Source organism: Perissodus microlepis, chromosome 23 (genome assembly GCF_051167445.1).
Source record: "Perissodus microlepis isolate ML-2025 ecotype Zambia chromosome 23, ASM5116744v1, whole genome shotgun sequence".
Lineage (NCBI taxonomy): Eukaryota > Metazoa > Chordata > Actinopteri > Cichliformes > Cichlidae > Perissodus > Perissodus microlepis.
This window is the reverse complement of record NC_140482.1, coordinates 17595460-17611197: the sequence shown is the minus strand read 5'-3', so window position 1 is coordinate 17611197 and position 15738 is coordinate 17595460. Positions and strand designations below refer to the sequence as shown.

Here is a 15738-nt window from a genome sequence, read left to right as displayed (position 1 = left end):
CCTGGTATCAAAATGTAGATAAGAAAAGGAGTCCTTTCATATACTGTAACTTGTTTTGAGCAGCCACCTGTCTCCCATGGTGATATATGACCCTTTGAAGTTCACCCAAAATACACTTTTTGAAGTTTTCTCCAGTGAAAAATCAGAAAACAGATCAAACATCCAGGATACCAGTCCTTTTTTCCGTTCTCTCCATGTCACAGATATTATATCAGTGCAGTTTTGCTATCAAAGCTGTGAATATATTCCGTTATATCAACTAATCAGCTAATCTCTGATAGAATACCCCTAAGTGTTTCGAGGGCCTATGAATTTATAAGTATTCATACTATCGAGGTAAAATATTTCGTGAAAAAGATTAAAGTTGTAATACACACATATTAACTGATTGTGAGGTGCTCACGGCTTGGTTTGATTGGTTTTATATTAAAACCCCAACTTATCAACTTCGTACCTCAGTACTTGTTTGGGAGGTTATTTCTAAAGTTATTCCTATCAACTTTGTTTCTATAGCATGGCTCATGAATAAAAAATATACCTTAAGCAAACAATCAGAAGCACAAGTTATTTCTACAGTCTGGAGACATCCGGGCTTTTATTTTGAAAGCCTGGCCTTGCACAAAGGGTGTGATGTAAGAAATTATGGAGGGCTGCTATCAACTGAGCTTCCTTCCAGGTGTTCAGGGCTGGAATGATGATTAAAAAGTGAATACAGGTTTGAGGGAGGCATGTCTGGGCTTTGTGTGGTTCTCACCTGCACTAAATGAAGCATCAGGAAAAATATTTAAGCGAATATGTGAATCATTTATTTGTAATGAAGTGGAAATATTGCAAAAGATTTCACATCAGTATGTATTCATGGTTCTGAATATCCACTGAGCTTAGTAACTGATATATTATAGAACAATATAAGATCAATGCATCCCTAAGAACATGATTTAGACTCCTTTTTTAGCCCATTTCAATGCAGTGGAATTTATTTTAAGAAACAAAAATGTTAAAAAAACAATGTGTTTATCTCCTTGAATAGGAATGGAAATGAGACATTAAACTAGCTTACATGTAAAGTCCAGACAGCCTCATAATGTGGGTTAAATGGTGAATGTAAATGCAGCAATGCTGATGATATCAGCGTTAAGTGTAGTGGCTCTGCACAGTAATGAATGTGAAAAAAAATTGAGCGAAGCATGAGATCAAGTAGGAAATGAAGACTGACCACAGCTGGGGCAGATCTGCTGACCTCAGTGCCAGTCCACATCAGCTCACAGCTCAGCTGACACATCTATTGGACAGCGTCATCTTTTAACTCTGCTTTAGTCTGCTTTCATTTGCTGCTGCCACTGCCCCTGCAAGCTACTTGGCAAACCCACCTCTGCCTATCTCCACCTTTCATGCTGTATTCGGCTAAAATCATTCCAAATCTGTCAACTATCCTGTGAGGGAGTCACGCTGCCGATCTTAGTGGAACTATGCACCAATTGCCATTTTCTTCTCAATAATGACACTCTGAATTAACTGAACATCGGGGCTGCTACGATTCGTCGCCATAATCGATGAAACGGATAATAAAAATTTGTCGATGCAGAATGTTTATTGACAACACGTCGTATTCTAAAACCACATAAGTGTGTTTTATAACCAAAATAAAATTCAAACAGCCCTCCTCCCCACCTCTGCTGCTGCACTTATATTTCCATCAGGTATGCTAAAGCACAGGCTGAACTACCTGCAGCATGTGTCCAAAAGTGTCCTCAGACGTCACCAAGCCCCGGGCAGACAACCCACTCATTTTTATTTCACAGGAAAAACATCTTTCTTTCTTCTTCATGTTTTTTTTTTTTTTTTTTAAACTTCCATTGGGTTCTCCGCCTACTGATACCAGCCTGACCCTCACCTTTAAGGCCAGCAGCCTTGTGAGTAATGAAGCTCATCCTTTGGGGTCAAGGCCGGGTCACAACTAAATCCAAATAATCTATTAGTAGAGAAGCTAGCAGACAAAACGGCTACCGATGGAAATCAGAACAGAAATTTGTACGTTTTCCTGTTATTCTTGGCCATTTTGTCAACAAACATGTTTAACGTGAGTAAATTCAACCCTGCTTCAATAATAAAATGAATGGAAATTATTTCAGACCTCAGACATCTTTTAAACGCAAGAGAAATCTTTAATTTAAGACTGCCAGCAAATTAATCAAACTTTATTTGTATAGCGTCTTTCATGCAGGTTAGTAAAGTTCAGTCCTTCACTGTAAAGCAGGAAATTAGACAAAACTGGGGGTTATGTGCTATTATGGGTAATTTAATATAAGTTAAAGAGACACGCGATCAAAGGAATAAATTAATCAATTAGGAGTACAGTATTTATAAGTATATAAATAAAATGAAAGAAAAGGATGTACTTATCCCTGAATTTAGTATAACAGGAGGTTAAAGCGCATTCAGGTACCGGTGATTAATGCTTCACCAACCAGTGGTGGTGCTGGTGTCCTTGCGCTCATCAGTTTGCAGCTGAAGTGTCTGGCAGGCCCGTCTGTCTCACCCTTTAAATCTGACTTTGTGAAACCTACAGACTTCCTGTAGAGGAACAACTTTCCACAACCTCCCGACAAACACCCTCAGGGTCCCACAATGCAGCTGGTGCAGTCCTGTCGGCACCTACCCCCTCCCTCACGCCTTTCTTCACTTCCCTTCTCTCAGAGGGCGGCAGCGGCGGGTTGGCGTCCGAGCGTCGGCGTTTTGACAGCGCTGCCGAATCAGACGGCCGCTTTGTGACGGGAGGACAGGCTGAGCGAGCAGGCGTCACCCTGCGCCTCCTGCAGGGGTCGGGCACAGTTCAGAGCTGTTATTTTTGGCAGGCGGATTACGTTATGTCACGAGATGGATTTGCTAATCCTGCTGTGCGTGCGTGTGTTTGTGTGCGCTTATGTGCGCTGATATGATCTCTAAGCACGGTGGCTGTAAGCAGGGTTAGAGCTACATTTAGAGATGGAGGCCCAGCGTGAGGCCAGCTAGGAAGGCTGTGTACTCTTGTCTTTGTTTGGCTGATCCTGGAGCAGTTTCTTCTGAGAGTTTCAGTCACTGTGGGCTCGTTTCTCTCTGCAATATAAAGTCCTGCACTCTTGTGGAAAGAGAAAAACCAGAGCTTCAAGGGGAAAGAAGTCAGAAATGTCTTTTGTGAAGTATAGCACAATTAAAAATACTGAAATATAAAATATAATACAGAAACCGATGATACCAGTGTAGGAGAGGAAAAACCTTCACATGTTAAATCATTAAATGTTTAGAACCTCTATAAATCAGGCATTCTTCATGCCGCTCTGCAAATTGACTTCATGGAGATATTTTCTGTGTATGATCAGGAAGACTGCCCCACACTCCTTTCTGTGGCCGTTACCACATTTGTAACCAAGAGGATGTTGGCGGTGTTTTTGTTGTTGTGGCTGGTTTAGGATCCAACAAGCTTGACGTGCTTTGTGATAGGCGCTTCAATGGAAGGGAGGTCTATCTGAATTGGAGGATCTGATATTATCACCAATCAGAATAAACGTAATCTTAGATTAAATAAATCATTATGACAATCTCCTGAAGTTCAAACTGAGCATCAGAATGGGGAAGGATGATTTAAGTGACTATGTGCTGTAATGTGGGATATTTTCATGGAACTCTTTGGACCCCTTAGTACCAACAGAGCATCATTTAAACACCACAAACCTACCTGAGTGTTGTTCCTGACCATGTCTATCCCTTTATGACTACTGTGTACCATCTTCTGATGGGTAATACACCATGTCACAAAGCTCAGATCATCTCAAACTGGTTTCGTGAACATGACATTGAGTTCACTGTACTCCCAACGGCCTCCACAGTCACCAGATCTCAATCCAGTTAGAGCACATTTAAGATGTGGTGGAACAGCAGATTCTTATCGTCCATGTGCAGTCAACAAATCTGCAGTAACTGTGTCATGCTGTCACATCAAAATCTCTAAACATTGTTTCCAGCTTCTTGTTAAGTTTGTACCATGAAGAATTGAAACAGCATTGAAGGCAAAATTGGGTCAACCTGCAATAAAAAGCCTCAGGTGAAAGTATAATTGTCATTTTTTATTAGGTGGGAGGCAGGCAACATGATGGGGTCTTTAACATCTCATATGATGCTTTTCAAGCACTGTGAATAGAAGTTAGATGTTATTATCATGAATAAAAAAGGATGCAATGCTTTTATGAGGTGTTTTGAGTGCTTAAATGCTAGAAATTGGTAATTTAAACTTCATTGGTAGGTGGTTGCTAAGCAACATGATGATTTTATAATATCTGGTATAGATAAGAACCTTCGGGGGCCTGAGATGTACACGTGTGGCAAGTTTGGTTGCTCAATCCCTGATGGTGTATGAGTTGTGAGAGATTCGGTGTTCTTGCATGTCCACCCTTTGAGGCATATCGAGAACTATCAGTTCCAACAGGTTGCAAATAAGTTGAGCAATTCTGTATTATTTTAACGCTCGGGCACGGTTTATCTTACTGCCAGGAACCTGATGAAGGCCACAAGTCGAGACACGTCAGCAAATCAGTGAAGTTGTTCTTTACACACAAAGTGCTGCTGGTGTTTTAACATATTCAGATCTGTCGTGCTCTCCCTGCACTTTGAAAGTAGGTGAGGTTGTGCCAGAAAGCACCACTTTGTCTCTCCTTCAAGTACTCCAGAAATGCAGCTTGTAGACGGAGCCTGTCGTATACAGCGTTAACAGAAACTCACTGATTTTGAAAAACCGCTGTGGAAGCCTGAGTTGTACAGGGCACCGCACACCTTAAATTCATCGCACGTTCAATTCAACAATGACAGAACCCTCAGTTTTGCCCTGTTGTCATTTGTCTGTTATTTATTTTTTATTTATTCACGATTGTACTATCCAATTTAAACAACTTAGCAATAGCCAATTTAGCAACTCCTATATTCTTTCTATTTATTTCATATGCTGCCGTGAGAGTTTGGTTGAACAAAAATGCACCGTGGTGATCTATTATCATGGCTCCTCACTTCAGCTGAAGTTTGTTTGTCTAGTCGTGCACATTGGTCATTTTTGTAGAACTATTAAATGAGACGTGTTGATCAATGAAGTCTTTCTAATATTTCTGCCTCTGTTACACACTGAAGCCTAATTTAGTTGGCTTTTCCTTACGGGACCCTTGGGTTACGCGTAGTTTAAATCCCACTGGGCATTTTGAACATCTGATGCTTGTTTTTACAGCTTGAAATATTAAAAGCAAAACCCCAAAAGGTACTAATCTAGCGAAAGAAAGCATGTCCTTTGCATTCCACCTGCAGATTTGTGCTTCAGAAGGTTGAGTGTCGATATTTCACAGCTTTCGTTACATAGGCAGTATAAAAGGTGGACATAACCACCATGATTTCAGACACTGGTTCAATCACGAAGCTTTAAGATGAGCGTTTTCATTGTTACCATCTTGGTGTTGAACATACCGGATAATCCTCCTTTCTAATTCTAATTATGACTATGATTTGTAAAAGTTACCTATATCATTTATTTGCTATGACCTGAAAATGGTGATCAAGTCCATGAGCTCATGAACAATGTGGTTACAAAGCGAGGGAGCTCAGGCTGACTTATATAATGTCTGTTTCTCTCCTCACAGCCACCTCCAACCCGTTCTCCCAGAAGCCCCAGCTCTTCAGCACCCTGCTTTACTCCCTGGTTCCCATCATAGGCCTGGCCGCTGTCGTCCTCTTCTCCTTCTGGATGTGGAGGCACCACAAACTGGCGTACCCAGCTGCCCTCGTCCCCACACATGTAAGTCCCACCAGAGTCCAGCCCATCACTGCTTTAATCCCGGTTTGTCTCTCTGTCTTCACGTTTGCTCGTCGCTGTCGTCTGATTTCAGAGGTCACCTGTCAGTCACACAGCGTGGCGAGGCTGCGGTGTCCTCTTTCTTCAAAGTTGCTTGCTGATGCAGTTAGTTTCTCTTTCTGTCTGTTCAGCCTCGGTGACCATCAGGTCTGACTTCCATCTGTTAATTGCAAACAAAGGGGAAATGTAAAACCAGTCAGTTCCTGCGTGTCAGAGGATTCGTCCTCTGATACCTGAAAGTTCGGTTAAATTTATTACAAGAGACGTCCGTATGTGCTCTAAGGTTAATATTTATTTCTGACATGACTTCATCAGTTGCTCGCTTTTAAAAAGGTTGTGCATTATTTGAAGTTTGCAGTCAGGCGCAGTGTGCACACTGCCTTCTCTGTTTAACCAACCTTCAGCTTCACCACTGTTCCACTTCCATCAGCGGGCTCCAACAGCCTTGGCCTCTCCTGCCCTGCGCAGCCGAGGGACGGAGCGATGGTCAGCCAGAGCTGACACGCTGTGCTGAGAGTTTACGTCTGGATAATTGCTTTTACAATTTCTTATTTCAGTCCTGTTTAGAAGGATAAGAGGAGCCCTGGTTCTGTCTTTTTCCTTTCCCTGCGGGTCTCTTTTCAGAGCAAACTCATCTCAGACTCGCTTTTAATTCACCACATGAGGAGTCAGGAGATGAGCCGAACTGTATTGTTGAGAGTGTGTCAGACAGGCTTTTAATCACACACAAGTGCGATTAGTCTGATCAAAAAATACCTGTGCCCTTTTTTGGGGGGTTATGTACAATTAGTCCTGTTCCATATCAGATTATCCCTAGTGAAACTGTCACACTGCAATGTCATTGCTATAGCAATGGTTTACATTACTTAGTGGACAAAACAATGAAATAAGCCCGGGCATGTCTGAGGAAGAGACTGTGTCACCTTGCGAAGATGATTTAATACCTGGAAACAGAGATACTTCGACAAACTCGATCAACACACATTACTGTGCAAAATATGCACAAAAACGAAAACAAAACTATTTTTAATTCAGTTCAATTTTATTAATGTAGCGCTAAATGACAACAACAGTCACCTCAGGGTTCTTTATATTGTAAGGTAAAGACCTTAAATAATATGTTTCACCACTTGAGTCTATAAAAGACATCATCAAGTACACGGTTGGTGATGTGCGAGCCAAATGTAAACAAATAAGTCCACCGAGCAAGTGACAGGAAGCGGAAAATGGGTGGGTGGAAGGTACTGATGCAGTTATCTGATGGAAAGGCAGGGCTTTAAACAACTCCACTTAGCCAACTGATGTGTCCATGTCCACCCCAGCAATAAGTATCAATAGAAGGCGGGGCGTCTTTAAAAATTAACGGGCTAAAATTAACATTTAAATTTAATCACATTAAATGTTAATTAAACACTTAGTTTGGCTAATGGTAGCTGTGCTAGTTGCTAGCGTTAGCGTTTTCATTTTCTACATCAAAATAAAATAAAACACTAAAATATTTGTTAGCCTGAGAGCTATAAAAGAAGGAAAAAGCTGTTACTGTTATTGTGGATTTTAAAGGCAGTTGAGCCACTACCTCTTGTTATTTGAAACTTCATTTAAGTGTCACATTTGCCTATATTTTGGTTTTCGCATTTTCTTTTGCTAAGTACCGCTAAGTGTACTGACACAATGTCCCGCACAGTGATTACTCTGTTAAGCTATACGTGGCCGAAGGACAAAGAGCTGGTGACTTGCGGTCACTTTGAAAGGAGCCCGTGTGCATGGGCACCCTGGTCATTTTCTTTTGTTACTGTCTCATTTAGCAATTAATGAACTGCTGAGTGCTGACCCTCAAACACCCTCAGACCATCAGTTATTAATGCGAGCAATTCTGCAGAGTGTGAGGGCGGCGGAGGCACAGTTACCATGGATTACTTTGGTGCTGAAGGAATATGAGCAATTAATAACAACAATAACTAACACGGGTGACAAGCTTACGGCCACATAGCGCTCAGCGAGTCTATGATGCTAGCAGATCATACATGTGTGACAGTTTTTGGGCGCTTCCCTTTGGAATTCTTTCCTGAAATGCTTTAAAACCACACAAAGGATGAAAGTAGAGGGAAATATTTACCATGCTGAGCATGAAATGAAATCACACCCAACACCATCTCCAGTAAGAGCCACAAAAAGATATTTTTAAACAAGATGTCAAATTTCTCCAACGCAAACTGATTGACTTCAGGAAATCCGACTCATCTAATCCGCTTCGGGTTTTCTTACAGGCTCCCATGGTTCAGTTTTTGGTTTATTTTTATTTTTTTTATCACTTTATTGTCATTCAGAATGTAAACTAATTAGTGGACATGAGAACAAAATTTCGGTGCATTTATTAACCATTCGGACTGTACAATATAAATTAATCTAAAGGTATAAATCTAGCAGTGTTAACAGTAAGGAAAACTGCACAAGATCTTATATATTTCACAGCACTAATAGCAGAATAAAAACCAGTCTACATTCACTATTTCAGGCCTGCAACTGCACTGCCCTAAATAAACAGTCGTGATGTTAGTTGTATAGTCACTGATATGAATGATGAGCGGAGATTTCAGAGGGTTGCAGGAAGTATACCAGGAGTTTTTCCTGAGGATACGTCAACTTAGCTGATTATATGTGATCCATGTGTCTTCAGACGTCGTCCCGCTGTTTCCTCCTCCGCTGATATCTGCTTCTGTTTGATGGATGTTTGTTTAATGTTGGCGCCAACCCGGAACAAGTCGGCGAGTGGTGCGTTGGTGTGCATGTGGCTGTTCTGGGGCGTGTTTGACAGTCACACATGGATCAATGTTGCTGATACAGGTAGTCGCTCCCAGAGGAACAAACAAAGAGACGCAGGCGATTATCTACAAATAAATTCAGAATTTTTTGGTGTGCTGGTTACTCCTGCATGCCTCTAGCTAGCTTCAAATGTCACCATTTAATGTACGCCCTAATGAAATACTAAGACGGTAAATGGATACCTTTTCTTAGTCACCACGCTCATCGTGTTTCCTGATTTAGCGCTGTCATAAACCTTTCAGACACCCCACAAATTCTCGCTGTTTTAGGACTGAGAATAAAACCATTTCACCAAATTCCTGATTAATTTAGTTTCTGTGATTCGGAGGCTGTTTCAACCCGACAGCAGCAGCGATGTTCTCGGCTGCTCAGCAGCAGGGGAAAAAGAAAACCCATGCACAGCTTCCACAGTATGGAAGAGAGGAGTCAGGGGCCTCTGCATTATTGATGAGGCTTTATATAGGCAAACAAAACTAAGCAGAGAGAGACGCTCGCAGCTCTGCCTCCGAGGGTGGTGGTGGTGGTGGTGTTGGCGGTGGGTGGGAGAATGGGGAGTGTGGGGGTGGGAGTGAAGAGAGACATGCAGTTCTCTTAACTTGGCTATTGTATCTGCACAGTGCTAAAGCACAGCAGGAAGAGGATAAAAAAGACAGCAACACAATGCAATCTGGATACAAATGGTGATGGAAAAACAACACCGCTAAGAAGCTTATGAAGCATCTTACCTGGGAGCAGATAAATGAATAAATAAACAACAGAAAACAAAACAAGATCAGCACTGGGGGGAAAAAAAGAGTGGATCAGATAACAAAAGATGATACAGAGGGGATTAGAAAAATGCAGCACCTATAAGATTTATAAAATCAGAGGGGAGTGAAATGAAATAAAATAGCCAGGGTGGAACAAATGGAGTCATGCTGCATGTGTGTAACCCTCTGTGTGCGTGCAGGAGTGCATTATTGCATGAATGAGTAGGTGTGCAAGGACAGGAGAGGGGAAGTAAAAGGAGGTCACTCAACTCACAAGGAATGTATTTAAAAGTCAGCTAATATGCATTTCTGGAAGAGGGCGATGAGGTAAACTCCACTCGCCCGCTGCGTGAAGGTGGGTAAAACAAACGGGAGGTGCGCTTGCGGTCCCCCTCTGCAGCCGCTTTTGTGTCTGTTGCTTATTTTGCAATTGATTAAACCAGTTTTTTCAATATAGGAGATGGAGAGGAGAGAGGTGGGTGCAGCGGGGAGAGGAGATATGGAGGGATTTATTTCTGCTGCCTTTTTTCTTTTTCGTATGTGTGTGGTGCTGTTGATGTTTTTCAGTCACACCACGGGCGCCGCTTTAAAAAAATAAAAGCAGAGGTGACTCCGACAATCACTCAAACAGCCTGCAAAGTCATCAAGGACGGCTGCTAGCAATTCAGTTGTTGAAGGGGACAAAAAAACACCACAGACACTATCTGTTACAACAGAGGTTACTCATTTAGGACGTGCAACACCTGCTCGATGAAGTGAGGCATTTAAAGGTGTCCTGTCTGCTTGTTAAGTGACGACATATCGACCCTGTTTCCGGGTCCACCTGTCTCCTGTGTTTGACGATGAGCCTCTTGTCTTTTAACCTGTTTTCCCCTTTAATTGTAACAAGTCCCACAAAACTGTTGAGGGATCTGTTTCAGAAAAGAATCGCTCACATGGCCCCAACTATGCCGCTACATAGTATCTTTATTTTTCTCGACATATATTTGCGCCTCTCTGAAATTAAGATCATCCCTGCTATACTGTGTTTACAGTAGCTAACCATAGCTCTGTAGATAGCCACCAGGTAGTAGCTAGTCGTTAGCTAGCCCACTTTCACTAACCCTCCAAACGTCGCTGATATTTCATCTTCTCTTTTATATCCAAAGTTATAGCAGTGCTGTATGTCAGACCATGGTATACCTGCTAATTAAGCGTTATAAATGCTCTTTTTCATAGATTCTTGGACTCCAGAGCAGCCACCCTGGTTATTTTATTGGAGCTCAAAGAATTTGAGTAGTTTCTGCCTCTAAAGCTAGCAAAAATCTGTTGTCTCCTCCGTCTTTAAGCCATCTTTCTTCTAATTGGCTGCCCCTCGCAAATAGCTGGTGGGTGGAGCCTAATTTCCTATATCTGAGATGTCACACAGAGCTAAAAGTTGAAAAACTAACTAAAAGTTTGCATTTCGAGCAGTCTGAAGCCTGAACGTCATTATTTTAAATTTTGGCCATGCTTAATATAAGAATTTGCCTTTGTAAATGGCAGAGAATATGGAAGGCGGCACCGCTTCATCTAACTCTGGAAAGCAAACTTAAAAAGTATGCCAGAAAATTTCCAGTGTTGTATTATCTATGCAAAAGTGGTCCACGGGCGAATGAAAAATTGTCAACATCTTCCTCCAATTCGCAGTTAAAACACTTTGTCAGATTAAATTTGAATAATTTGTTTGGATTTTTTTGAAAGAGACATCCATCAAGTGAAAACTTCTGCCACCTCATTTCATATCAGCTCTCAGCGACTCTGGGAAAATGTAAAAATCAGCAGATGTTTTATTCTTGGTCATGCTCGCATCGACACCCGAGCATAATGCGCTCTTCTTGGTCATTTATTATTAATGTGACAGCAACAAATTGGCCACACCTGTTGCCAGTTGGATTTCAGAGTGTCCTGTGTGTTTGGGAAGTCGTTCTAGTTATTAATCATACCTGTTCGGAGCATTTTCCCCGCTCCCTAACAGCATCCGTGTGCCAGCTACACTGCTTCATCTTGTAAAATGTCAGAGCTCTGCATCACACTGCGCACATTTAATCTGAATCTCTAATTAAAATGAGTAGCAATGCGATTATGTCATAAACAGGCAGCTGCAGTCTGAACAGACAGCCAGAGAGACAAAGACGTATATGTCTTATTAATATCCTCTTGAGTGTTTAAAACCCCTGAATCTGGACCTGAAAATGCTAACAGATCATTAACTGAAGCACTGATTTGTGAAATGAGGACAACAATAAAAAGAATTGCAGAGTCAGGAAGTGTTTTTGGAACAAACGCCCACTCGTGAACTACATATCTTTAAGGGCTTTTTTTCTGTTTGCATTCACACCACCAACATAAATGTTAACGGCCCATTTGTGCACACTACATCGGTCACTTCGACCACAAGCAGTGATGTCACCACTGCTGAGGGCATGAGGACTCGCTGCAGTAATCTCCTGATAGGTGTCACCACACAGACAAAAACCTCCAGGTTTCTTCTTGTTCAAAGGGAGTTTCTCCTTTCCACTTGGGGACAGCACCTTGAAGTTAATCTTATAAATATAAATGAAATGGAAATTAATTCCACTTATGATTTGTGCCAGATTTACCAACATGCATTTGGCTAATATTTTCTCTAGCCTTTGTAAACCCTAGATTTCATACACATGTCAACTATTAAATGGATTCTTTGTCAGTAGGGCTGTGGAATTAATAACATTTGCGTACAATTATGGCTTTATTGAGATGAAATATTTTTTTCTGCATGCTTTTAGTTTTTTGCAGTAGTGCTATCCTTATGTCTTTTCTCAAAAATGTCATAATCACTTAAAAGTGGTGGAGAGGTTTCAGTCAGCTCGACTCAAGATAACAGGAACTGTTCAGATTTTAACAGTAAAGCCACTTCAGCTGGAAATACTTCTTCATCAGTATTTCCAGCTGATCAGACATCTTAAAATCAAAAATGTTGTAAAATTAAGCTGATTGTGTTAATTAAAAACAGTCTCAATATGCTTACATAAGTAAAGGTTCCTTGTTGCTCGGGGTTACCTACTCTATAATAGAAGCTAAAAGCCTGTCCCAAAGGCCCTGTGTTGAACATTTAGTACAAGGCAACACCAGTAATCCAAACACAGAAAGGACCAGTTGGAAGAATAGGTCAGTAAAATCTCTGAAGGGATTGTCTCACTATTCAAAGCTTTAAAAGTTCAAATAAAATCCGAAGCTGACAGAAACCCAGTGAAAAGATTTTGGAAATTGAAAAGAGATGATTAGCGTTTTGGACTGATGGAAGTTGATTGAGAAGAGATGAAAAACATGAGCAGTTTTCTCCAGTTCCAGCTTGGAATTCACAAGAATAGACTTAGCAATGGTCCTTACGTAGATGGAAAAAAATTAGATCCTGACAGGAAGCTGTCCAAGATAACCTCAAGGTTACATGAGCTGGATTTAACAGAGGAACTTGGTAGACGCAAGGCATTGTTTGATCTTTGATATGGTGCTATCGGGAACAGTTGTTACGAGTCTCTGTTTTGCTAAAATTTAACTGTAGAGATTAAGCACTTAACTAAGACCTGATGGCAGTCAGACAGTTATTTAGATCAGCAAGGTCAGAAAGAAAGACCAACCGGATGTCATCCGCAAACAAATGGTAAATCAAACATCTGTTTAAGAGCCCTTTTCTGAAAAGGAACAATTAATAGAGACTGAGAACATTTTGCCCATGAGATGAGATTTAATCCAGTCTAATGCAAGTATTGACAGATGATCTCAGATCAAACAGAACAAGGGAAGTATTGTTACCGGCATCTGAAGGCATTAAAATTAAAGGAATTGAATGTTTTTAAAGGAAGATAAGACCATCAGCAACCAAAACAACAAACCCATTATTTGATGATACACTGACACCAAGTTGAACCTAACCAGAAACTGAAGGGTCAGCGAGAGAGATGTTTTCAGTCAGGATTTGAATAACAGGAGGCTGTTGCATAGTTACAGAAAACTCTGTCCTGAATATTTCCTTTGTTTTGTGATTTTGTTAAGAATTTCTGCACATTTTTAGCTTTGAACTTGTTCTCTCCTCAGCGAAGGAGCCTTCTAGTCATTTAAAGAAAAACACCATTAGTTTTCTCTGCTAGGTAATGAAACATGCAGTCTTCACAATGCAAAAGTAATTGTTCCCACTTAATGATCGTTATTGGATCCATTATCACGGCTGTGCTCCCTGATTTTACAAGACAAGGCACCAGAAATGAAATATACCTAGTAAAACAAAAAGAGCTCCGGCCTTTCTTTCTCATATAGGCGGCAGATTTGCATCAGTGTGGGTTTAGCATACAAAAAAAATAATGTGTTGGATTTTCTGTTTAATTAGCCGTCTTCCCAAACCTTAAAATGACAAAACCCAGTGTGAAATGCAGAAAATTTCATGCGCCAAAGTCCTTCTGTCGCACTCTGTCATTATGTCATGATGGCCGCGGTCCATCATGGTCTGCATACTTGCCACCAAGCCTCCATTATTCACACCACAGTGCGAAGTGGAGGCAAACTGGAATTGATTCTGTCTGAGTACACAGACCCACAGCTTTCACAAGAAGAGGCCTGGAGCTGCAGCATTTAAGCATAAGTCTAGCCTCTTTTTCTTTTTTTTTCTTTCTCCTTCAACATGGGCCCTATTTTCTCATCTCTATCCATCTTAGCAATCGATTCTGACCAAAATCTCATCAATTGCTTTATTATGGAGCTACTTACATCTTGTTTGTCTGGGTGCAGCTTTCCAAAGAAGTCCTAAAGGATCAGTGGACTCCACACCATGTCTTATTAACTCATTTGATGCAAAAATGAAGCTGGCAGGTGCTGTTAGAGAAATCCAAAGCTGATATTGACCTGATTGTTGCTTTACTGCGTTTTTTTTCCTGTTTTCGTTGGACAAAGCAGCTGGCCTTTAAAATGTGTCTGAACTCTTACATGATAGAGTTCGTGTGTAGTGTTTGGGATCGTTTCATATGCAGACGTGTGCTTCAAATATATAGTATAATTCTGGGGCTGCTGTGTGTCGGCTTAGGCATAATTTTGACATTTCCAAATGGTCACCATCAGTCCAACATGTTAGGTTGGATGTGCTGATCCAAATCACCTGTTTTGGATTATTTTTGTTTTAAACCAAAAAGATAAAAGGCCGACATTACGCAGCATCTAAATTAGAAGCATTAGGGCGTCAACACCAGCCTGCCAGAGGGCTCGACTGCCTCTCTGGATGGCTTTACAAAGAATGAATTTTGTATTTAAATCATTATCAACTCAGATTTTGTAATAAAATCTCCCGTTATTTTTACACAGGAGTGAAATGATAAGTAAATGCTAGTATTTCTAAATATCAAGTTGTTTCAACTATAAATAAGATAACAAAAATATTTCATGTAGTTTAAAAAAACACGTCATATATTTTATGCGATAGTATGGCCCGCTTGACTTCAGATTGAGCCACATGTGGCCCATTGACTTCAGTTAAATAAACAAATGGCTGGGGGCAACATGTGCTATCTTATACTTGAGGCAGCTAGCTTGCCCATTGTACACTGTTATTTCAAAAGTTTTAAACTTTTAGGTTTTACTCGGCAGTACTTAATATCAGCTACACAATAAAATCGTCTCCAGGAGCGCTACATTTGTCTGTTCTACTATTACTAATGGGACTGTCCATCAGTCACTGTGTTAAACTATCAACTTACCCTCAGCTAAGGGAAAAGAAGAAGGCTTGTTCACCACATTGATTTACCAAGTTCATTGTCAGGAGGCAGAGCACTAAATTAGCATAACATAAAAAGCCCACGCAAAATTTTAATGGTAATAGACTTGAGGGATTGGATGTATTAGCAACCAGTTGGAAAGTAGGGGGAAAGACAAGAGAAGTAAAGTTAAAAAAAGGGAACCTTATGTAAACTAAGCAGATTTACCAGTTCTCATAGTCCAGTGCTTAGAAAAACTTGATCACACTTTGTAAGTAATATTTATCACTGAAATTTTACCGCCTAATTTTAACGCCTAAAACTAACCGACTAGCTTTACGCTTCCAAACTTAACTTAGACCTTGTTGGATATATTATATTATTATATATTATATCCAATCTCCCAGCCCTAGTTCCACTTCTATAAGCATCTATTTCAAGATAAAAGCAGCCGTTAGTTGAGAGAGGCATATTTTTCATGTCTGATTTCTCTGTAGCTCCATGTTGGTGTCCTCAGCTGAAGGTCTGACTCTCTGAGCTCAACCTTTCTGCCTCTTACATG

At 40.8% G+C, this 15738-nt stretch overlaps 1 protein-coding gene across 2 annotated transcripts in view; it reads left to right on the top strand.

The window, feature by feature from the left end:
* The window catches only part of acvr2ab (activin A receptor type 2Ab), a 76246-nt gene that overhangs the window by 36073 nt on the left and 24435 nt on the right, over nucleotides 1-15738 (top strand). For both annotated transcript variants that reach the window (XM_084922046.1, XM_084922045.1), the window contains exon 4: nucleotides 5655-5809. In XM_084922046.1, the coding sequence (XP_084778172.1) occupies nucleotides 5655-5809 (155 nt within the window). The remainder of the gene's footprint in view (nucleotides 1-5654; nucleotides 5810-15738) is intronic.